Source organism: Danio rerio, chromosome 15 (assembly GCF_049306965.1).
Source record: "Danio rerio strain Tuebingen ecotype United States chromosome 15, GRCz12tu, whole genome shotgun sequence".
Taxonomy (NCBI): Eukaryota; Metazoa; Chordata; class Actinopteri; order Cypriniformes; family Danionidae; genus Danio; species Danio rerio.
The window spans coordinates 46,697,501-46,721,500 of NC_133190.1; the positions used below are offsets into that span (position 1 = coordinate 46,697,501).

The following is a 24,000-nucleotide window of genomic DNA, read 5'->3' on the forward strand; positions in this document are numbered from 1 at the left end:
CCTTTAAGCTATTTTTTTTTCAATAATCTAAAGAACAAGCAATTAAAACAACAACTTGCCTAATTACCCTAACCTGCCTAGTTAACCTAATTAACCTAGTGAAGCCTTTAAATGTCACTTTAAGCTGTATAGAAGTGTCTTGAAAAATATCAAGTAAAATATTCTGTACTGTCATCATGGCAAAGATAAAATAAATCAGTTTTTAGAAATAAGTTTTTAAAACTATTATGCTTAGAAATGTGCTGAAACAATCTTCCCTCCATTAAACAGAAACTGGGGGAAAAAAAATAAACAGGGGCGCTAATAATTAAGGGGGGCTAATAATTCTGTCTTCAACTGTACATTGCCTATTGGTAGGCTTTATTTTCCAGTTTCAGGCTACTGCTTATATTTTCCTGCATAGCCTGCTGTGCGTGTTCATTTACAATGGTATGAACCACTATAGGGGTGGTCAAATGCATATTTCTATTTTTTTACTATTATTAATATTATTATTTGAAATACAGATCAATGGAAACTATTTTCCTCTATTTCACGAGCATGCATCATGTTTTCATATACTTCAGGGGGGAAATCAAGCTTTATTTGGGTGGTATTGTAATGTACGTTTACCTTTTTCTTCAATGTGATTGGCTTCTTCTGCGAGTCTGAGCTTCTCGAGGGCCTGATTCAGAGATGGAGCAACTTTCCTCTGCAGGTTCACCAGTGGCTCATCAGCACTGAAACAACAACACACTTATTTAATCTTTCTGCTTGTTCCAAACTAGTTTGAGATTCTAAAACACGAAAGATGTTTTCAGAATCAGTATGAAATTTATTTGCCAAGTGTGTGCAAAAACACAAGGATTTTTTATTTTTGGTTTACAGGAGCTCAGGGTACATGCATACAGTATATACACGCATATCTATGATACGTCAAATTACCACAATGGCAGTTCTTATTCAGTTCTTAACAGGGTTCTCAAAGCCCACACTAACACAGCCCCAGTTCTCCTTATGCAAGCACAGCTCATAAAACATAACTAAACACCAAGCGGCAACCTCCGCCGCTCCCTCGGGAGGCCAATACGGAAGATACTAAAACTGCAATTCATTGATTCGCCTTGGGGGGGGGGCTGCCTCCAGGAAATCGAGGTGATTTCTGATTGCAATGGGAAATTGTCAATTTTTACAGCTGATCAAACATGCTTACAGCCAGCTACAAAAGATAGCTCTGGTGCATATAGCCATGATTAACCTTCATAACAACTGTGAGGGGAAGAATTTTTTATAACTCATCCGTTTTGTTTTTATTCAGTTATATTAAATCTGCATAATTAAAGGCGTGGCCACTTGAGTGACAGCTAGGTCTTGCTGTCTCATCACTTCAGCTGATTCCGGCTGATTAGCCGCTGAGCTTTGCATATACAGCGTATTGTTTTGTTTTATGTTTCTTTACAGAGTCAGTTGCCTTTTGGGATTATTTCCAACAATTATCAGATGATATGACATGCTGTGTGCACTTTATTGTACTCACAAACCATTCACAAGTGAGTGAAGTTATATACTTATAGACCATCTCTATAAATGTATTTGTTTTATTTACGTTTTATTTATGATCATTTTTTATTAATAATTTTCTTTAGAGCTGTAATGCACCTCGGAATCTGACAGATTGATAAGCTGTAGGCTCTAGAACAGTCACCTGAAGCATTGTCATACAATGTTATGCCTAGATTTGATAAATAGTCCTGCATTTACTAACACAGACTATATTTGAAGTGTTTGGAAGTAGTTCGCGTTTCCTCCTGTTGAAAAACGTCATAAGACTGTTTACATAAGACTGAATATTTGTCAGTTACCTATGGGTAACGACACGGATTCTACATCCATATATTTTACAGTCTATGCCACAGGTGTCAAACTCAGTTCCAAAAGGGCCGCAGCTCTGCACAGTTTAGTTCCAACCCTAATTAAACACACCTGATCAAACTAATTGAGTCCTTCAGGCTTGTTTGAAACCTACAGGTAAGTGTGTTGGAGCAGGGTTGGAACTAAACTGTGCAGGGCTTCGGCCCTCCAGGAATTGAGTTTGACACCCCTGGTCTATGCTTAACACACACACACACACACACACATATATCCACAAAAGGTTTCCGAAAGACATTTAAATAAGTGGAAAATAAAGAAAACAATAAAAATAGTAAATACACATCAAGATGGATTGTGAGCATTGATTACCATGTTTGACTTTTTAATTGAACAGTTAAGAAATGAAATAAACACATTTATTCAAAAGTATATACAAATAAGCTGTTTTAGGGAGAATGACCAAAGAAGCATTGTTTTTTTCCACGAGCGGAGCGTTTGTTTTCTGTTGTTGTCAATGCCAAGGCCGCGTTTTGTGATTGGACATTTTTATAGTCATCGCTGGGCCCACACGGAATCTGCATGCGCAGAATTCCGCAGATTTTCCGTAAAATTCTGCAGATTTCTAGCCCATTATTAATTCTATTTATATACTTGAGTAAATGTGTAAATCTGAATTTATTCAGTTTTTATTAAGTAATTTATTATTTACTTTTTATTTAATATATTAAGGTTTTAGTTATGATACTCCGCTGGATACTCCCAAAATAATTCAGCAGAAATCCGCAGATTTTTACCAAAATTCTCCGCAGAAATAGCAAAAAGCGTCCGCAGATTCCGTCTGGCCCTGGTCATCGCTGAAAAGTGCACCGCCCAGAGTCACTTTTGAGCTGTCCATCCAATCACAGTGGAGGAGGGCCAGCCCAGGACTATACCACACAACTGTTAACAACAAATCTGCTAAAGTCTTTCAACCTGTAAATGGTCCAGTGGGGAGGCTCTGTATCATAGAAACAGACTGAATAAAAACGATGCGCTGCAAAAACAGATCAGCGATCACACTTCTACAGTGCAAAAACGCTTTGATGAACACACAGTCTTAGTTTACAAAAAACAGACACGTTGATAAACTATTATTTATGGCCAAAAATAGCAACTGAAGTGCTATTTTAAGTTGGAACTTTTTTAAGATGAATATGGCCTGAGGGAAAAAATTTGATTTTTATGCCTAGATGTTTCAGAGCATAAAGATCTGTAGCGTCTGAATGAGGGAAGATATTTTGAAAAATGTTCAAAACCAGTATCCACTGACTACCATAGAGTTTGTTTGTTTGTTTTTCTACTATGGAAAGTAAGGGCCTACTCACACTATGCCATCCGTACCGTGCCCAGACTCGTTTCCGGGATCGTTTGAGAAGTGTGAGCGCGCTGAATCGGGCTCAAGCACGGTTCACTTGGCCGGCCCTGGCCCGGTTGGAAGAGGTGTGCCTGAGCGCGGTTCACTTGCGGCAGTTTGCGCTCACTGAACAGTAAGAATGATTAATAAATCCATATGAAACAGTCCCTTAAGTCACGTCTCGCTTTCAGTTTTGGGCTTTGGCGCGTTTTGCCCAAAACTGAAAGCGAGACGTGACTTTTAAGGGGCTGTTTCATATGGATTTATTAATCATTCTTACTGTTCAGTGAGCGCAAACTGCCGCAGTTTATAAAAGACGCAAACCCCTCACTGCACGACAGCTGCGCAGCTTCAGCAGACCTCCTCATTCCTGCAGCACGAGCTTTGCTTATGATTGTTTTTGAGCGCCAAAAGTGGCGGATCTGTTTGGCGAAATATTTGACTGAATGTCACTGCATAACAAACGACATAAACGATATAACTAGAGAAATCTCTGCTGTGCTGCTGAGTGAGAGCGATGACGTAAGCGTGCCGAGGCCCGTTTGTGGTGTGAGTGTGGGCCGTAGGAGGAGACGGAAGGGGGGACAAGCGTGCTTTGGCCCGGTTCGAGGCAAGTGTACCTAGTGTGAGTACGGCCTAAATGGCTACCATTACTTTAGCACTGCGTGTTTAACACAAAAAAGAAACTTGAACAGATTTGGAGCAAGCAAAGGGTGAGTAAAAGCTAAGTCAGAGTCTTGGCGTTTCAGTGAACTGTCTCTTTAAGAATGAAGATGGTATACCTGGGTCTCTGGATGAACTCCACTGGTTTTGGTGCTTGAATGATGTACTCATTAAACTTGGGTTTGAGATCCTCCAGCTCTTTCTTCTCTCCTGAAACCTTCACGTCTGGTTTCACTGGTTCAAGCGGCTTCTCTTTGTTATGAGGACCTTTAGTGCAGCCCTGACAAAATCATCAGATCATATATATACTGTATTTATTTAAATGCCATGTTCAATTCAATTTAAGTTCACTTGTACAGCATGTTTCATAATAATTATCAAACCAAAGCAGCTTCACAATAGGTGCACATTAATACATTACTGTCAAAATCACAAAGATTATGGAGTTGCGTATAGGGTTGGCAGTATACTAACCTCTAGTTATATTGTATATAATGAATTTCAGGGGTGACATGGTGGCTCAGTGGTTAGCACTGTTGCCTCACTGGTTCGAGACCAGACTGGGCTAGTTGGCATTTCTGTTTCGCCCACAGTCCAAATAAATGCGCTATAGGTGAAACTAAATTGGCTGTAGTGTGTGTGTGTGTGTGTGTGTGTGTGTGTGTGTGTGTGTGTGTGTGTGTGTGTGTGTGTGTGTGTGTGTGTGTGTGTGTGTGTGTGAATGAGTGTATGGATGTGGTTTGCAGCTGAAAAGGCATTCGCTGAGTAAAACATTTGCTGGATAAGTTGGCAGTTCATTCCGCTGTGGCATCCCCTGATTAATAAAGGGACAAAGCTGAAGGAAAATAAATGAATGATAGTGACTTTCCATAGAAAAAAAAAATATGTTCGTTCACTTATTCATTTTCCTTCAGCTTAGTCCCTGATTTATCAGGCGTCGCAACAGCAGAATGAACCACCAACTACCCTGGCATCTATGTTTTGAAGTGTATTTAATACCATGTCAGCAACATCAGCTATTTTCATGCCAAAAACTGTTCATTTAAATTAGATTCAATAAAAAAATACAAGAAAGAAACACAATAAATTAAATACAATTTTTCATATTAATATATTATAAAAATGCTACAATTTTCCTGATAAAACTTTGCTGGATATCTTTAAGCAAGTTAATTTCATTAAAAAAAAACTTCTACAGCCATTAAAAGTAGCACAATCCAACTTTATATTATATTTTATTATATTATATTAGTTTTACAGTAAGAGGAATTTTCAGCCCTGATAAAAAGGGTGTAATCTGTTGAAGATGCATAAACTGCAAGCACCATAATCGAGAGACATTCATGAAAATATTTGCATGCATGGGGATTTTATTGCTTTACTTACGTAGAATTTTGAATAAAATAAATGCATGCTTGGTTTGGCATATTTCAATTAATGCTATTAAGACATACCAGTTTAAATTAGGTTAAAAAAATAATTAAAGTATAAATGCTAATTTAGTACTTTATGCTTCTTTTCATTAGATTAGCACCATCTTGGCCACTTTTTAAATCCAAGTTAAAAACATTCACCACACAAATGCATTTAATTTCACATTTTACTGCCTTTTAAACACGCAAAAGCTTTTCTTTTCTTTTATTGTTTCTATTTACAGGGTTCTTACAAATTTTCCAGCTTCAAATTCCAGCACTTTTCAAGCACTTTCAAGGTGCATTTTTCTGCTTTTTTAGCTCAGTAAATTGCATTCATATATGCCGTATGTACTTTTTCCACATCTAAATCCATTGTGATATAAAAAAAAAAAACACAATATAACATTTCAACCTAAATTGTTGAATACTTTGGAGCATATATTTTTTGAGATAGTTCACCTAAAAATGCTAAAAAGTTAATAAATAAATAAAAGTTTAGTTATTGGATGAAGTATCTTTCTAAGTTTGGTCTCTTAGCTAAAGCCGAAATCTAAATAAAAAAAAAAAAAAGAGTTTACAATCAGATTTTTTCATTACATTTCATGTGCATTGCTATTCAAAATTCTTAACAAATGAAATCCTCATGAGTCTGAGAATATTCTTGCTGCAAATTAATGAACTGTTCCTATGCCAACTGTTTTGAAAACCAGTCACCAAATATGGAAACCATAGTTTGTATGCTTTCATTTATATTCCTTTTTATCACTTTTATTTTTGGTTTATTTACAGGCGTTGCAAGCTTTGTTTACTGCAGCAAGTTAACATGTCAACTGTTTTAAACCATTCCGGAGCACTGCGTTTTGTGTTTTAAGGTGCAAATATGCATTCTGCGTGATTGTCTCCTAAATCTGCACATTCGGTAAACACATTTCTAGCCTTGCAATTTCAAATTCAAGACGGTTCAACCACTTAGTCCAAAATCCAAGCACTTTTCTAACCTTGAAAACACAATATTAAAAATCTAGCATTTTCCAGGGTTTCCAGCACCCGTACGAACCCTTTATTCAACATTTTGCTAACACTTTATTTTGATTGTCCATTTGAGTGTTAGTAGACTGTCGGCTTAATATCTACTGATATGCTCCTTCAACAGACATTAAACTGACTATAAGAAAGTTTGCAAGTACATGTCAATTTACACTAACCCCAACCCCAACCTAACAGTCTACTTATAATCTAATGAGAATTAGTTGGCATGTAGATGCAATGTAACTTCAACAAACGGACCATCAAAATAAAGCGTGACCGACAATTTTAATTAGATTTATTTTGTCTAATTTTTGTTGTTTGTGGTTTTTAGTTCTTGAAAAGCACACTGGTCATTTTGGGGTGTTTTAACTGTGTTATATATTCAAATTGGCACTGTTGTTTATTAATTTTCCTCAGAAAAAGCATGCAGTATTTAGTGATCATCACACAAACATTTATTTCAGCACAAGCTGTTCTACTAAACCTAGAAACAAGAGTGAAAACGTCTTCTTCAGAGGATCTGCCCTTCTTACCGCAATACTAAGAAAATCAGAGAAGTCTGTTGTTCGTCTCTTACAGCACGACCAACCCTGAAGACAGATGAAGACACTTTTAGGAATTATTGCAATATCATAATAATAGAGCAATTCAAATATTTTTTTCAGAACACAAACAGTTGAAGATACAAAATAAAAGCACAGGCCATTTGCTTTCTAATTATCTTTTATTATTACAGCTATAGTACAACATGTATACTATAATGTACAAAATAGTTCCAGGCAAAGATTAATCACATGCAAAATAAGAGTTTCTGACATTATATAAGAGTGTGTGTTAACTGTGTGTACTTATTATTAACATAAAAAATACACACATGCATGCATTTATTTGAGAAAGTGTTTATTTATATTTAAAAATAAAATATGCATGATAAAAATTATTTCTAAATATCTATGTAACAAAAATGTTTGTTTTGATGCATGTGCATGCATTCCATATACATATATATTAATTATTTACCTAAAAATAAAAACACACACACACACACACACACACACACACACACATATTATGTAAAAAACAAACTTTTATTTTTGATGCGGTTAATCTTTGCCCAGCATCGGAAAATAAATATTTTATTATATTGTGTATTAAACACAAGCACACACACCTTCAGAGCATCATGAAACACGGGGACTCCAGGATGATGTGTGCAGGAATCTGCAAAAGATTATTTACACTGAATAAACACCATAACACATAAACAAAAACATCTTTAAAATATTACTAAAACATAAAAGAAGCCACTGGATACTATGATAAATGACATGTGAATTATATTATTATTTTTACTATTTTTTTTTCACAATTATATTTATTATTTTTCCATTTGTTTATGAAAAAGGTGCACAATTAAATGCAAAAAAACTTGCGTAATACTTTTGATATATATCTGAATTATATTATTCTTTATTTTTATGATTACATTTATTATTTTTCCATTTGTTTATGAAAAAGGTGCACAATTAAATGCAAAAAAACTTGCGTAATACTTTTGATATATATCTGAATTATATTATTCTTTATTTTTATGATTACATTTATTATTTTTCCATTTGTTTATGAAAAAGGTGCTAAATTAATTTTAAAAAAACTTGCGTAATACTTTAGATATATATCTGAATTATATTATTCTTTATTTTAATGATTACATTTATTATTTTTTCCATTTGTTTATGAAAAAAGATGGAAAATTAAATACAAAAAAATAAACAAACTTGCGTAATAATTTAGAAATTCAAGCAACATATACCCATGCATGCATGCTTTGACATCGAAGTAAATGTGGCTTACAAATACAATGTTTGCACTGTTCAATTCATGCAAAACCTTTTTTAAATTAATGCTTAATACATAACAGATTGCTTAATAGTTACAACTTTATTTGCTATACACGTTTCAGTAAATAATGGTGTAATATTACTTCTTTTTTCCCACATACACGTAAAACAACACATAAAATATACAATATGGAATAATAAAAAATAATAATGTACCTTTTTATGTTTTTTTTATATAGTAAAAATGCATTTTAAGGCATTTCTTTCTTCTGTTCAGCACAACAGAAGATATTTAGAAGAATGTTAGAGACCTGTAACCATTGACTTCTGTTGTTTTTATGCTTTTCTTACAGATGTCAATGGTTACAGGTTTTCAGCTTTCTTAAAAATATATTTGTATTCAACAGAAGATAAACTCATAAAGGTTTGGAAACACTTGAAGGAGAGTAAATAGTGTGTAAATGTTCATTTATATGTGAACTATCCCTTTAACTAACCAATAGCAACACAATATTTCTGACTACAATGTGTTGTTTAAACCACATGCAGGACATTATTAAACCTTTAATTTGGTCATAGATTCGTAACAGTACATACGTAAATACAAAACGAGTAAACAAACAATCCACATAATAATGTTTTGTGAATAAACTTGAAGTTACAAACACTCACCGTCCGGGTTGTTTTCAGGATCGAATCGCTGCCCGCAGCCTTTATTATAACACAGCGCTGACATTGCGGACGCTTCACGACACAAATGAGGTATTTACGAGATATAATAGCTATATATTGTTTATTTTATTGCACTAAACGTTCGTCTTGATGTGTCTGGCGTGCGTCTGTCTGTACCTCTTCCGGAAATTCACGTGAGGCGTTCGGGAAAATTCGCGAACTTTTCTCTGACACCCGACCGCAGCAACGGAAATAAATCGGAAGAGCGGCTCTGACGTATGAAAGTAGGGTGAAATATATAATTATTGTTTTCAATTTTCTATTTTAATGACTCACTATGTGTTATATAATTATATTATGTATAAAAAGATTACTATTAAATAGTAATATTATCTAAATCGATGCTAAAATGGAAAACATTGTCACGTGACAGTTGCTACTTTTCTCACCGAATGTAAGGATATACCACAGCCATTTATAGTTTCCAAATAATAACTATTTTCTCAAATAGTTCTCAATTATTGGAATTTGTATAAATCGTTAGGTAATGCACTATATAAATGCCTCAAATTAGAATAAATAATGAAGGACATTCAAATACTTGTAAATGAAGATTTCTGGGCCACCAAACGCCCTCTGGAGGCAGAATTATGTTCTACTAGAAACAATTTATACCGAGATTTGCCCGACGCCGCACATGGCAGGGGCTCGTGCAACATCGGCAAAGATCGGAAAATCCAACGTTCAAGTCTGCAAATTCGAGTCTTTTGTATATTTTATGTTCTTCAGCCGCAAATGAAATGTGACATTTTGATTAAATGTATTAGTTGTTATGATAATACTTAAATCTATTCATACATAAGGTATATCAGGAGAAAATCACTAATGACAAAACTGAATGATCAGCTAAAGGCAATATTTGTCATTTTAATGAATTTGCTGCAATATTTGGTCTCTGGATGGAATTGCTTTCATCTCTGAAATCAATTTTAAGGGAACATTTTTACCTTTATATGACAGAAGATGTCATATGTCAATATGGAGCAAAATCTCTAAGGAACATTTCCAGTATCTTGTTGAATCTATGCCACGAAGGCAGTTCTGAGGGCAAAAGGGAGACCAACCCGGTTCTAGTAAGGTGTACCTAATAAAGTGGCCAGTGAGTGTATAGTCCAAAAAGTGTCATAATTCTAGAAAATTCTACACAAACATGCAGCTTAAGTGTTTATGACTTCAAATGTTTTCTAAATTAAATTTAGCTGAAAATACACCAACCTCCCACCAAATCACTATTAAAGAGGCACTTTTATTGTAAATGTTTGTCAATGACACAATGCTAATAAATGGCACACAACCCACATTAGTAGATACAATTCTTAAGAAAAAAAAAGCAGAAAAAAAAGAAAAAAAGAGAGAGAGACCCATAATGTCAGAACATGAGCAGATATTTAGTACACTATTTGACACCGGCCTGTCATAATCATCAATATATGGACTTAATCGCTCAACACTTGGACATGAGCTCAATCACTTTTGGTGATGCAATATATATAGGCCATACATATAATGATTGTGCAACATCTCTATCTCTATTGGAGGTGTCAGTGTCAGTAAGGTTAAAGCACTATAGTATTTACTATAAATAACTATAGTATGTTTTAATGTGCGCGTCTGACACCTGGAAATAGGTCTGCTAGCAGATATCACAGCCTCCGTTATTTTTTATCTTGTAAACATTTATTATCATTTATTTAGGATATGCCTTTTCACATTTAGATTCTGACGCCTGATTATTAAACTGTTAAAATGACTGTAAATAAATGAAATATTCTTCAGTATTAAATATGATGTGTTCTTTGGAATAATGTAATTGCATTGTGGTGATATTATATTGTCATTCTGGCATTATATAATAGCATATTATTTTAAAAATGACAATAATATAATTTATCACAATATATTTTGGTGCAATATCATACAGTGAAGTATAGATATCGTGACAGGCCTAGTGTTGATCACATTTAAAGTTTTCTAAATGACGGAGCGCATTATTCTGCAGAAACTGAGGAGCAATATTTTGATTACAACCCTAACAATTACGCAAATGAGCACAGGAACATGAAAGACAAAAAAAAGGCCACACTGTCGGTAATAAATGTTAATAAAGACGAGTTCTGTGTGTTGCAGACAGATCAAATGAAAGCATGTCGTCCACTAAAGTGAAACTTGCGTCAGATCTGTAGTGCATATAGTTCTTCAGTCCGCTGAATAATGCGCACTTTAAAATTCATTAGTGATGTTATTGTCTGTTTTCATGCATCCGTTTCACTATCGTCAGACTGACCCTAACATGCAATCTCTGCTCGCAGCACCAAAAAGGAAAAGCTGAAAACTCTCCCAATAAATACACACTTATGTCAATTTAGCATTTACAATCATTTAAATCTGTGGAAGCTCATTTCTGTCACAGAACTACAACATCATCACAAAATATGCACTTACCACAATTGTACACTTGTATATTTTTGCATTCGTTATTTACTCCTTTAATATGCGTGGTCATTTTGTTACACTGTTGATAAGGTCACAAAATAAATTGTACGCAAGTATAGACAGACTCGATAAAAATTTCGATGCATAAAATATTTTTATTAAACATTTTAATGTAAAATAAAATGACTGATTTAGTAGGTTGTCTATGATAGAGTTGCTTTTAATTAGGATAATGCTGAATAATAATAACAATAATAAAAAAGTATGACAATAAAAATAAAAACACAGTTTTAGTTTGTATGTTCTAGGGCTGCACGATATTGGAACAAATAATAATACTGCGATATTTTGTTTTCCTGCAATAGATTTTGCGATGAATACAATTTGACCAGATTTTTATTTTAATAACTGGCGCAGTGTCACCTGGCCATTTTTAAAATGTGCATCTTTGGATGAAAACAAAGCTAACAAAAAAAGTAAGGGTGTACTCACACTAGGCACAGTTATTTTGAACCGTGCTAGGGCACGATTGTCCCCCCCTCTCCCCTGTGCCCCTCAGCCCCCACACTGTATTTTACCATCCAAGCTGGAGCAAGCGACTGTTCAGTTTAACCCTTTAACAGGCATCATGACCACCTGGTTGACCTTTTATCAATAGGTTATCATTATTTTTTAAATTTTGCTTATTAGTATTTATCAGAGTTTTGTCAGTTTATTATTTAATACCAGATGTGGGCCAAAAACATTATTTCCTTAAAAGTGCATCTTAAAAGGTTAACAGACGAGAAGCGCTCTCACTCCATACAATGGAGATGGGTTTAGTTATATTGTTTTGTATTATATTTAGTCGTTTGGGATGCAGTGACAGTCAAATCTTCTGCTGAACAGACTCAGCACTTCTAAATATTCATAAAAGTCCTCATGCTGCCGGTATTAAAAAAAAAAAAAAAAAAAAAAAAAGTACTAATACTTTCCTTCTTAGACTTTACAGGCCTGAAACTTGCCTATAGCACTTATTCATTGTTGCTCTTATAGTTGTGTAAGTTGCTTTCTTGTCCTCATTTGTAAGTCCCTTTGGATAAAAGCGTCTGCTAAATGACTAAATGTAAATGTATTAGGAGGTTTGGTGAAGGTGCAGCTGAAGTGCAGTGAGGGGTTTGAGTCTTTAATAAACTACGACAGTTTGCGTTGATTGAAAAGTAAGAATGAATAATAAATCCATATGAATCAGTCCCTTAAAAGGCGATGTCGCGACTTCAGTTTCGTGCTCAGGCACTCTTTGCACTTACTATACAAGTGTACCCTGGCAAAGCCCAACTGAACCTCGCTCTGGCACACCTCTTGTGGCCAAGGCCAAGGCCTGTGCGCGATTCGGAGCACTCACACTTGTCAAACAAACCGGGGATCAGGGTCAAACGGTTCGGATAGCTTAGTGTAAGTACACCTGAAGTCTAAATTATAAGATAAATTGAGATTAGAATTTGTCAATTCTGCAACAGAAACAAGCCCCCATAAACCCCTTAAAACTATTTCAAAGCCATCTCCTTTAATCAAAGCATCATGGACCAACCATGCACTCTAAAGAACAACAGAAAATTCATCGTTTGTTGAAGAACTCCTTCAACTTTTCCATTCTGCATGACTGACTTTAGTTTAGTGTTTCACAGTCGCTGCTGTTTCTCCTCATCTCCTGACCTCCTCTTTGCCTTCCTCCAGCTCCACCAGACACAGCTCCAGGTTTTTGTAGCGGTCCGAGTTCAGGCTGTCTTTCATCTTCTTCTTGATGTATTTGACAACATCCTCCGTGCCTTTGGCTTTGGGATGGTAGTGATTGAGCTGGTATCCATGCAGGTTCTCCTCGGTTCCCGGAGTCACCAATCCAATCAGAAAGCGCAGAAACATATCCCACTGTCCATTTGGGGAAGCCAGCGCACGGTCGATCGCAGGACGGTACAAGTCGATGACAGAACGATCCTTATTTGAACCCGGCAACCAAGACGTCATCTTGTTCGGTTCGATCACATTCTTCCCGTTTTTCCTGTACGCCACGTATACATACATAGCAGCGATGTACTCCTGGACGGTGACGTGGACAAACTTGAAAACCCACGTCCTGACGTCGGCACTTTCTCGCTTGACCTCAGTGGTCAATCCATCTCGGCATTTCAAATCATCGTATTTCAGACCAACAGCTTGCAAATCGTCCACCGTAAAATAATCCCGTGCTTCTTGAATCATCCGATACGCCATCTTTCCCATCAGCTCCGTGAAGTTCTTGTCAAAGTCAGTCCACTTTTGCGCATCCACGTTGCATCCGCGATATTTCTCGAACGAGCGGTTCATCTGAACCACGATGTACTGTGAATAAAACGCCGTAATCCCCGGTGGATGTTTGCCAAATTCAGGATCCCGAAATGCTCGTTCGTAGATATACGCCACCATCCAGCTGAACAGAGGAAGATGGCAGATGATCTCCAGGGCTTTGGAGCGTTTCATGTGGTTGTAAACTTTTCGCCCGAGTTCCGGCTCGGGGGTCCTCTTAGTGAAGAACTCTTCCTTTTTATCATCGGTCCATCCTCGTAACTCAACATACCTGTCGACTAAATTTGAAGGGATTCGATAGGTGTCAGTGACGTGGCTAGTAATCCAAACTTTGCAATGAGGAAGCAACGTGCCTTTGATTAAGTTGGTGAGAAGAACGTCAAACTTTGCTGGCTCTCTAGCGCTTGTTATAGTTTTGTTATTTTTGAAGTCCAGCGGATGCTGACACATCTCTAAAGAGTCGATAATGAAGAGACACAAACAGTCTTCCTTCTCAAGGAATTTAATGTTTTCGGCTTCTCCGTAAAAGTAGGAGATAACCTCTAGGAAGCTCCGATCTTTATCCTTTCCGAAGTTCAGATCTTTTGCAGGCAGCGGGAAGATGAATTGAAAGTCTCGATTGGTTTTTTCCTCCATCCAATCGATAATGAACTTGCTGATTGCCACCGTTAGACCACAGGCGGGGACTCCTGTCATTATGACGGTACGGACTGGTTTTTGGTCTTGAGGGAGGGGGCAGAAGATGTCGGCGGGTCTGATTGCGGTCTCCTCGATTGTGTACGGTATCTTTCGGACCTCGTTCTCAGGGTTTACGACATCTCTTCGGCCTCGGATTACGGTTACCGGTTCAACGTAGACGTCGCTAATGTAGCGCTGCTGACCCGGACGACAGCGGCCTTCATAAAGAGAGTAATAGCGTCTGTCGTGGGCAATTTTCAGGTCATGTTGTAGTAAGACTGAAAAGAGAAAACAAAAACAATCTACATCTTAACACCGTGATGTTTTGATAATGCCAAAAGTAGCTGAAAGAAAGCTCCATCATCTATCGGGTGATGTGGTAAAGCTGCTGTACCTCTTCTACAGGTCTTTCTCAGGATTACAGCCAGATCGTCTCTGCCGATGCTCTGGAGGTTTCGTACAGTGAGATACAGAGCTTCCCCCTGTCCGCAGATCTCGATCATCTTATCGGCCACATCCAGCGGGTCCTGCAGATCCTTGATCGTGGCGTAGTTCTTCTTGAATCTGCAGTGAGTGCTCAGACTGCGCTTATAATAGCCCATATCTGACGGGTGAAGCTGAGAGAGACTTCTCACCATGGCCTGAAAGAGGCAAACACAAAAGCATGAACAAACATTATCTGCGACCTTCTTGCTGTGAGGCGATCGTGCTTCTGTGCACCACCGTGACACCTTTCTTAAACAATCTTTGAGGTTAACACTCCGCTATTTTACATTCAGAACAATTGTTAGTATGATGCCTTGGTTATATTTATAGCTATCAAGCTTGCTGTGAACGGCACTTTAATAGTTAAAATGATTTATATAGTAAATGCATCAGAGCTACATTTATTGTCTGGACCAATTAAAAGTAAGCAAAAGCAGTGACTGACCATCAGCACATGGCGCAGGGTGAAGGCGGTGTGTGTATGTTGAAAGTGCAGACCCGCGCCCTCTGGTGGACGAGGAGGAGGATCCCTCTGTTCAACAGAGTACTCAACAATTTCATCAAAATCTTCAACTGTTGCAGCCTCCGCCTGCTCCTCCTGCACATCCATTGCAGAGCCTTCGTTCTGTTGATCCTGAAAATCCATCTCTCTGTCATTCGGTTCTTCATCCATCTCTGCTTCTGTCTGAATTTCGCTCTGCAGCTCAGATTGATCCAGGATCGTGGGCTCTCTGTTCATGCAAAAATGACAAGACAACACCAGTCTGGCGAGTATATTTGCTTCCAGAATATGTCTGAGAAATTTATTGTATACAGCTGAAAGAAAATTATTCGCCCGCCATCGAAACTGTAATGTTTTTTAAAAATATATATATTTCCAATATTTTGCTGTTGAACAGATTTTTTTTTACACAATGTTTAAAAATTATTTTTACATAACTAATTTCTAGCAACTCATTTATTTTGATGACAGTACATAATATTTTATTAGTTATTTTGTAAGGTACTAGTATTCAGCTTAAAGTAACATTTAAAGGCTCAACAGTGGTTTGTTTAAAGGCTCAACAGTGGTTTGTTCTGTAGCCAATCAAATAAAAAAAAAAAAACATATTAAGGGGGCTCATAACATTAACCTTAAATTATTTACATATAAATAAGAATAGCTATAGTTTAAGTCATATTAAAAGAAATAAGATTTTCCAGAAGTACAAATATGATAGAAATTACTGAATAAAATTCCCTTGCTCCATTAAACATCACTTGGAAAATTTTACTTTTAACAAATGTGCTAATTGTTTTGCCTTGAATGTATTTTAATGTACAAAAAAATGTCCATTTTATATGTATCATTACATAAAATGGCCATAAGTGCCTCTCTTTTTTTGTAAAAGCAAAAACACAAACATTTTTCAAGTGCGTCGTTTTAAATGCAAAATGAGTTGCTTCTCTCCTTTGCTAATTACATGGCAGACTTTGTAAGTGGAAAAACTGAACGCTTCACTAGCCAGAAAACAGTTATACCACCTGCAGTGCGAGAATAAAGAACGAGCCTCCTCCATTAGGCCTCTTTACTCTTTACTTTAGCGGATAAGGAAACTGAAGACATCCTTAAGCCTACATAATTAATTTTGTTTGTTAAGCGCAAAGATTTGTTTTAAAAGTATTTCTAAATTCAGTTCTAATTTCCAGCAAACAAACCATAATAACAAAGTGTGTTCAAAAAATTGAGATAAATATAAACACACATCCTATTCCTATGCCCCATATGGTCCAAAACCAGACAGGTGGACAAATCTAAGCTTGTTTTTATAAAAAAAAAAAAAAATTAATGAATTATGCGTATAATAAATAACACTGCAAATAAAAATAACATTATACAAATGCAAATAGTCATGAATAAACTGAAAAAAGCCCCCCAAGGTGAAGGCATGGGTTTTTATACTTATGCAAAACAGGAAAATTAGGGTTACGCTGGTCTGAAAACTGCCACAAATTGCGCCAAACAGCCTTATTGCGCCAGGTGTATGATAGAGCCCACAGTGGATACTATTTTAAAAATTTTCTTATTTTTATTATTTAATATTTCATTGTTTAAAATTCTAAATATACATGTTCTTCCAAGCATGCAGAGAAACAAGACTTACATATATAAATAAATCACTGAATTTAGAGTTACTTATTACATGATATAACATCAATATTATGTGTCTTTTCACTTTGAAGTCTTAAGTAAAATGTAATGATAAACTGTTTTACTATTGCTGATATTTTAAGACGAACATTTACTCTACTGAAGCAAAAAAAAGTATATAGTTACCTGGTAGGAGGGGCAGGAGAGCGGAAATCTTCTTGCGTAATGGATTGTCGTGTGAGGTAAACTCCACCACTGTGGTGTATGCTGGACTGGTGTGTTTGTGTGCGTTCAGTAATGGCAGTCTCTGGTGAATCGGGCCGCTGAAGCCTGACCCTGAACAACACACAAGCATGACAGAAATAAATACACACATGGACCATTCAATTCATAGAAATTGAAATCTCTAAAATAATCAATGCACATTTTTCAAATGTATTTTTAACATTAGAATGACTTATGAGGAATCATTTGGCAATGAGACTTTCTGTGATAGCAAAGAAATTTTCAACAGCAATAAAAAAAAATGTATATAAAAAAAGAAAGACAAATTTATTTAAAATAAATGTCACAATATAGTTGCTTTGACTGCATTTAGATTAAATGAATGCAGCTTTGGTGAGTGGAGATATCATTTTTTTGATTTCTCTTGCCTTCCAATTTAGGATCAAATTGTCATTTAATTTGAAGCTCTCTGTACCAAATAGGTATCAAAGTTTCATGCTGCAATAAATGCAGAATTTCTCACAATATACAGTATAATCATGATATTGGCTAAAAGCCGAAAGTATTACTTTAACAGGTGTAACAACAAAAAGAACTCTAGAATTATTTTGCAATTAATTTAGTATTTTATAACACAAATACCAAGTACAATAAATAGTGCTTAACATTAATGTTTGTCTGATTAGTAAATGATGCGTTAAGTAACAGCAGCAGTGAGAAATAACTAAATGCTAGAGAAGATGTTAATTTGTTTCCGACTTCGATTTATTGGTCATTAGCTCAAATATGTAAAAGTACTTTAGTATAAATAAAATGGCACAAAAGATTGTGGTAGCAACTAGGGTTGTCACGACACTGGATTTCGGCACAAATTGATACTGAAATTTTAAAAACATTCATTTCCCGCTAATATTTGAGCACGTTCTTAAAAAAAAGAAATTAATTAAAAATAAATAAAAAAATATCGCTGATTTGCCATTGTTTACATGCTCAACAGAAATGACTGTGATTGGCCATGAAGGTCATTAGTTCAATGAATTCACCACTGTTTACTGAGTGTAACCACAGATACAGGGACACTGGAGCATTTCAAAGTCATGTTGATCAGCTGGTTTGTTTATAACAGGGCAATTCAATTGGCGGCCCACTAGCCGAACTTGGCTCGGGAGGCAATTTGTTCCAGCCCTCAAAATAGTGTGACCAAGACCTCAAAAATAAATTTAGTTCATTTGAAACCTGCTGCTTTATTTATGAAGTGACGTGCGCCTGTTCAATACAGTCCGAGTGAGTCACCTGACATTAAGCGAGTGGTGCGAGCAGCCAAAAACACTTTGATACTTAATCGTAAAAGCTTCTCAACGCTGCACCCACACTGGATTAACTATAGCAGCAGGCCATTCACATATTGCGTCTTTTCGCGTGCAAGTTTGTTATTTCTTTTTCATTTTTATCAATATCTTTGGCATGTCGCAGGTCAAATTAAGAAAACTGTTTGAAAATAAACAGTATATGAAGTATTCAGGGGGCGATGCAGTGGTGCAAGAAGGTCGCTGGTTTGAGCCTCGGCTGGGTCAGTTGGCGTTTCTGTGTGGAGTTTGCATGTTCTCTCTGCATTCGCGTGGGTTTCCTCCGGGTGCTCCGGTTTCCCCCAGTCCAAACACATGCGGCACAGGTGAATTGAGTAGGCTAAATTGTCCGTAGTGTATGAGTGTGTGTGTGAATGAGTGTGTATGGATGTATCCCAGAGATGGGTTGCGGCTGGAAGGGCATCCGCTGCGTAAAAACGTGCTGGATAAGTTGGCGGTTCATTCCGCTGTGACGACCCCGGATTAATAAAGGGACTAAGCCGACAAGAAAATTAATGAATGAAATGACTGAATACAACTGAAAATGCTTAAATTTCTTATACTGTATAATATTTTACTACACTGTATTTTGGCACACAGTACTCATTTCAAATACTCTATAACCAGTAGAAGAAAAATTATTAGACAAATTATTACAGTAGGATTATTTTTCAAATATTTCCAAAGTGATGTTTAAAAGAGAAAGGAAATTTAGCAAATGGATTTCCTATTTGATTATTAATTACTGCTACGGTCAATATTATTAGCCCCCTTAAAATATATATATACATATACTTACATCTTCATACTTTGAGTTGAATACTATGGAAGGTAAATCCTGCCAGTTTTAAATAAATCAAATAAACATTGGAAATGAAAATGAAAATCAGATTAACAATTTCATTTTAAAACACGAAATGAAATTATTTAATTTTCATTCTCACTTTGACAACAGATCTTCCCTGTCAAATTTATCATTAAAATGAAGTTGCCAATTTAACATTTCATTTTCACTGCATTTCCACATCAAGACCGCCAATATTAAAATAAAAAGCCAAACTGAAAAATAAAATGCAAACACAATTTTTACAAAGCGTGTTATTAATGTTCTCGCTATAATAGTGACACAATTCAAGTAATTTGTCGATGTAATTTGCAATTTAATGAAAATGTAAATTAAATAATTTCATTTCGTTTCCAATTTTGGCAGATATTTTGCGAACAGTGTTTTAAAATGAAATTGTTAATCTGATTTTCATTTTCATTTCCAATGTTTATTTGATTAATTTAAAATTGGCAGGATTTACATCCATAGAATACTAGTATCTTGCAAAAACTTCACATATGTACTGTCATGATGGTAAAGACAAAAGAAATCAGATATTTTTTAAAAATGCTATTAAAATTATTTTCCTTAATTTGATTTTCTCCTTTAAACATCACTTGGCAAATAATTGAAAAGGAGAGCGAATCATTTTGTTTTCTACTGTAATTTATTTGGCATGTTTGACAGAATTCATCCAGCATGACGTATTCAGTCTAATATTATAACTATAATTCATAAAGTAAGACGTTAATGCTTTTGTGAATTAATCTTTATGTTATTGTACCTTGTGGGTGGTGATGCGACATCCTCAAAGTAGTCCTCATCTTGATCATCGCTGTGCATGGAGCCATAACTGCTGGGAGGCCTGTTCATCCTATCCCTCATAAAAACAATGAAAACATCAACATTAAACCAGAAACACAGCGAAAGCAGATGAAACAAGCATGCAGAACGTCTGAACGCTTTTCAGCTAATGAAGACTCATCCCAGCAGACAATGAACAAAGTTTACCAAGTTTTTTTTGGGCAATGCTGTGCTTTTTATGAGAGCCTCTTATTTGTATGAGTTTTAACACAAGCCTGAGCAAATCCAGAACATCTGAACCTGAAAAAAATGCATTTTTTCAGATGCACTAAGTGGCTTGATATTTGATCTGTCAGATTATTTTACAAACACAGACGTGATGAGGGGGGAATGATGTGAAAAGCCAAATCCTGATGATTTCTGAACAACACATCTCATATTCCCAATTCCCAAAAACATTGACATATTGAGAAAACACACCTGTAAAAATTTTAGTACTGGGCAAACATTAATTGCATCCAAAATAAAATAAAAAAGTTTGTTTTGACACAATATGTGTGTGTGTGTGTGTGTGTATATGTGTATGTATATATATATATATATATATATATATATATATATATATATATATATATATATAATTACAAATATTATATAATATTATAATAATATTATTATTATGGATATGTGATAGAAACAATACTATACAATTGTTACAAAGATATTTAAATGTATTTATAAATTGTATCATACTACATACATATATTGTATATCTAAAAATAAACACTTTTAAAATGCATGAATGCCTGTCTGGCCACTTTACCGGCCACTTTATTAAGTACACCTGTCCAACTGCTCGTTAACGCTAATTTCTAATCAGCCAATCACACGGACCCCTCATTACAACCGAGGTCTGCAGAAGAGTATCTCTGAGCTCACAACCTTGAAGTAGATGGGCTACAGCAGCAGCAGACCACACCGGGTGCAACTCCTGTCAGCTAAGAACAGGAAACGGCGGCTACAATTCGCACAGGCTCACCAAAATTGGACAGTAGAAGAATGCCTGGTCTCGATTTCTGCTGCGACATTCAGCATTGGTTGTGCAGACGATAAATCTGCAGCAACTGCGTGATGCTATCATGTCAACATGAAGCAAAATCTCTGAGGATTTTTTCCAGTACCTTGTTGAATCTATGCCACAAAGGATTAAGGCAGTTCTAAAGGCAAAAGTGGGTCCAGTCTGGTACTAGTAAGGTGTACCTAATAAAGTGGCCGGTGGATGTATATACACAATAAATATAAATTGTACACACTTAAATTATAACAAAGAGACTTATTTTGGATGCGATAAATTTTGCCCAGCACTAAAAATGTTATATAATGTAAAGTGACAAATTAAATAATGTGTATTATTTCATTTCAAATATTTCAAGTATGCTGTGTACTATACTGATCACCCACTGGTTTAAATAGTTTGTTCACCCTAAAATGAAAATTTTACAGTTGACATTTTATTACTCTCAATTTGCACACAAATGTTTATTAGAAGCACAATGTCACATAAAACATTTTATTTGAATGAATGCTGCAAAACTAATGTTTCTTACTCCCTCCTTTAATTTTTTCTATTAAGACTTTAAAATATTTTATAATTCTTTGACCTCAATTACAAGAAACAAGAAGGCTTTAAAAACCTCTCAAATAGTGAAAAAAAATAATCTGAAAAATCTAATAATTAAAATATGATGCATCCCCCATATATTTAATGTAGATTTTTTCAACGAATGTTCTGCATCACTAAGTCTTGTATGATTGTTACATATGTTATCATATAATCCTGTATGATTGTCTTATATGCTTCAAAAAAATAAATTAAATAAAAAAAATAAATAAATAAATGCTGCAAAACTGGTCTGACCAACAAGCAACTACCCAATTGAAAAGGATTTAACCGTTCAGAACAGACTAATACACACATTTATGTATCTGAATTTAGGCTTTATGACCCAGTTAATATAAAATTATTAAACATCTTAAAGGGAAAGTTCGTTCAAAAATAAAACTGTGGTCAGATTTACCCATCTACTTCTTCGCTGTACAGCTACTATTGTGGTTATGTTGGTTTTATATTCACAAATTCATTCAGTGACAACTTGTAACACTGCCTATATTGTTTACCATGGTACTTTGAATACTGGGTCTGAAATAGCATGTAAGAATCTCTTCAAAACAACATTAGCTCTGTTTAATTGACTCTGAACAGCGTTGTCCTTTGATAGTAAAATAATATTATCAGCCAATGATTATTTAGAGTTGGTAAACACCACTTTTCTGGAATTATATTAAAGAGAAAGTCTGAATGTGTGAAAAGAAAATCAACTTTACCCTTGACTTCTATACTAATTTTTGTGACTATGGATGTCAATGGCTGCTTTTTCCAACATTCTTCAAAATATCTTTAGTGTTGATCAAACATTCATTAAAGTTTATAAGCACGTGAATGTGAGTAACGTTAATGTAAATGAGGAATTATTCGTTATGTAGATGAACTATAGGCCTGACTGTAATGTTAAAACTAGCACTAGCTGTTTATGCTAATGGAAACTCGCATGCTACATGCACTGAGAGCATTACTGTTTCGTAGTGATTTGTTTTTATTTTTCAGGGTATTATTATCTATTTCATTACGTTGCTCAGGTCTGACTGGACATGTGTCAGGTAACAAAGCGAAGCTCAATCTGGTTTGGCAGAGCTAGCAAAACATACCGGTTAAACAAGACCAATGTGAGGAAAGTTGAATAACACTTACCGATCCACATCAGAATCGCTATCTTCAGCAAAATTGCTCATGATGATCTTTACAAAGTGCTTACGAACAGATCACAGAACAGCATCTGCTCCAAGAACAACACAATGTGTAAATTAACGTTATCTTTCACAACCCGATAGGAAACTCGACGTATTTTTCGACCCATTTTAATAACTTAAGGTTTAAAAACAGCGATGAAACTTACCCAAAACCTTTAGTGAACGATCGAGCGTTAAGCCAACTCGATTAATAGTCAGTTCTGTCGATATTTCGCTTTCAAAAAGAGTTTGAAACATCCACAGTTTTCGCGACCGTCGGAAACACGACGCACTTCCGCATTTCCTGTCAAGTCGGTGATGACGTCATCTTAGTTTCGGTTTCGATTGTTGCGCAACGAGATGATAGACATTTATTTACTCTTTGTTTTTTATATTTATATATTTATTTGTTTGCTTGTTTATTATTTAATAGTTTGGTTTAGTTGATTAATTTATATATTTATTTAAATGTTTAATTATTTTTGTTTTTATATGTATTTATTTAATTATTGTTTAATTGTTTGTTTATGTATTTGTTAAATTATTTATATAATGAAAAAAAATAGTTATTAGATTATTTACTTAATACTATTACTACTACTAATGATAATGTAAGTTATTATTATTGTTATTATCTGTCTTTGTCCCCATCAGCTTTGTAATGTTTTCTCTCAGCTGGCGAGAGCAGAGGAGGAAGTTTGTAAACTCACAGTGGCTCATGAATCTGCACAGACTGAGTGGAGAAACAGAAAAGAGCTGCTGGAGAAGAAGCTGAAGGCTAAAGAAATGCATGTTATTTTTGTGCCTGCATTAAATTGTGTTTACAAAAAGTATATTACATACTGTAGCTACATGAGGGTATATAAACTATTATTGCGTTGAAATCAATTTTAATGGTCGCTTTCTTATAATGGTGAAAGTGTATTGTTTATAAACATACAAATAACACCTGTTCAAATCATGCATGAAATAAAGCTG

The 24,000-nt window shown here is 35.3% G+C and overlaps 2 protein-coding genes across 10 annotated transcripts in view; both read right to left on the reverse strand.

The window, feature by feature from the left end:
- chordc1a (cysteine and histidine-rich domain (CHORD) containing 1a) overlaps positions 1-8,965 on the reverse strand; it is a 17,919-nt gene extending 8,954 nt beyond the window's left edge. Inside the window, 5 exon segments of the mRNA NM_001025175.1 lie at positions 613-719; positions 4,027-4,187; positions 6,885-6,941; positions 7,523-7,572; positions 8,865-8,965. Of these exon segments, the coding sequence (NP_001020346.1) occupies positions 613-719; positions 4,027-4,187; positions 6,885-6,941; positions 7,523-7,572; positions 8,865-8,928 (439 nt within the window). The 5' untranslated portion in view covers positions 8,929-8,965.
- A 1,185-nt stretch (positions 8,966-10,150) lies between these two features.
- nlrc3l (NLR family, CARD domain containing 3-like) overlaps positions 10,151-24,000 on the reverse strand; it is a 480,833-nt gene continuing 466,983 nt past the window's right edge. Inside the window, exons 1-8 of one of the 9 annotated variants that reach the window (XR_012391080.1) lie at positions 23,190-23,339; positions 22,985-23,069; positions 20,156-20,245; positions 17,161-17,310; positions 15,289-15,574; positions 14,752-14,998; positions 12,469-14,635; positions 10,151-12,287 (exon numbers count right to left, since the gene is read on the reverse strand). Coding sequence is in view for 5 of the 9 variants with exons in the window: in XM_073924069.1 (XP_073780170.1) it covers positions 13,041-14,635; positions 14,752-14,998; positions 15,289-15,574; positions 17,161-17,310; positions 20,156-20,251; positions 22,985-23,025 (2,415 nt within the window). In the remaining 4 variants the exon portion in view is untranslated. Of the gene's footprint in view, positions 14,636-14,751; positions 14,999-15,288; positions 15,691-17,160; positions 17,311-20,155; positions 20,252-22,984; positions 23,073-23,189; positions 23,340-24,000 lie in introns of those variants that run through there. The other 8 variants (XR_012391078.1, XR_012391081.1, XR_012391079.1 and 5 more) reach the window with 8 other exon arrangements.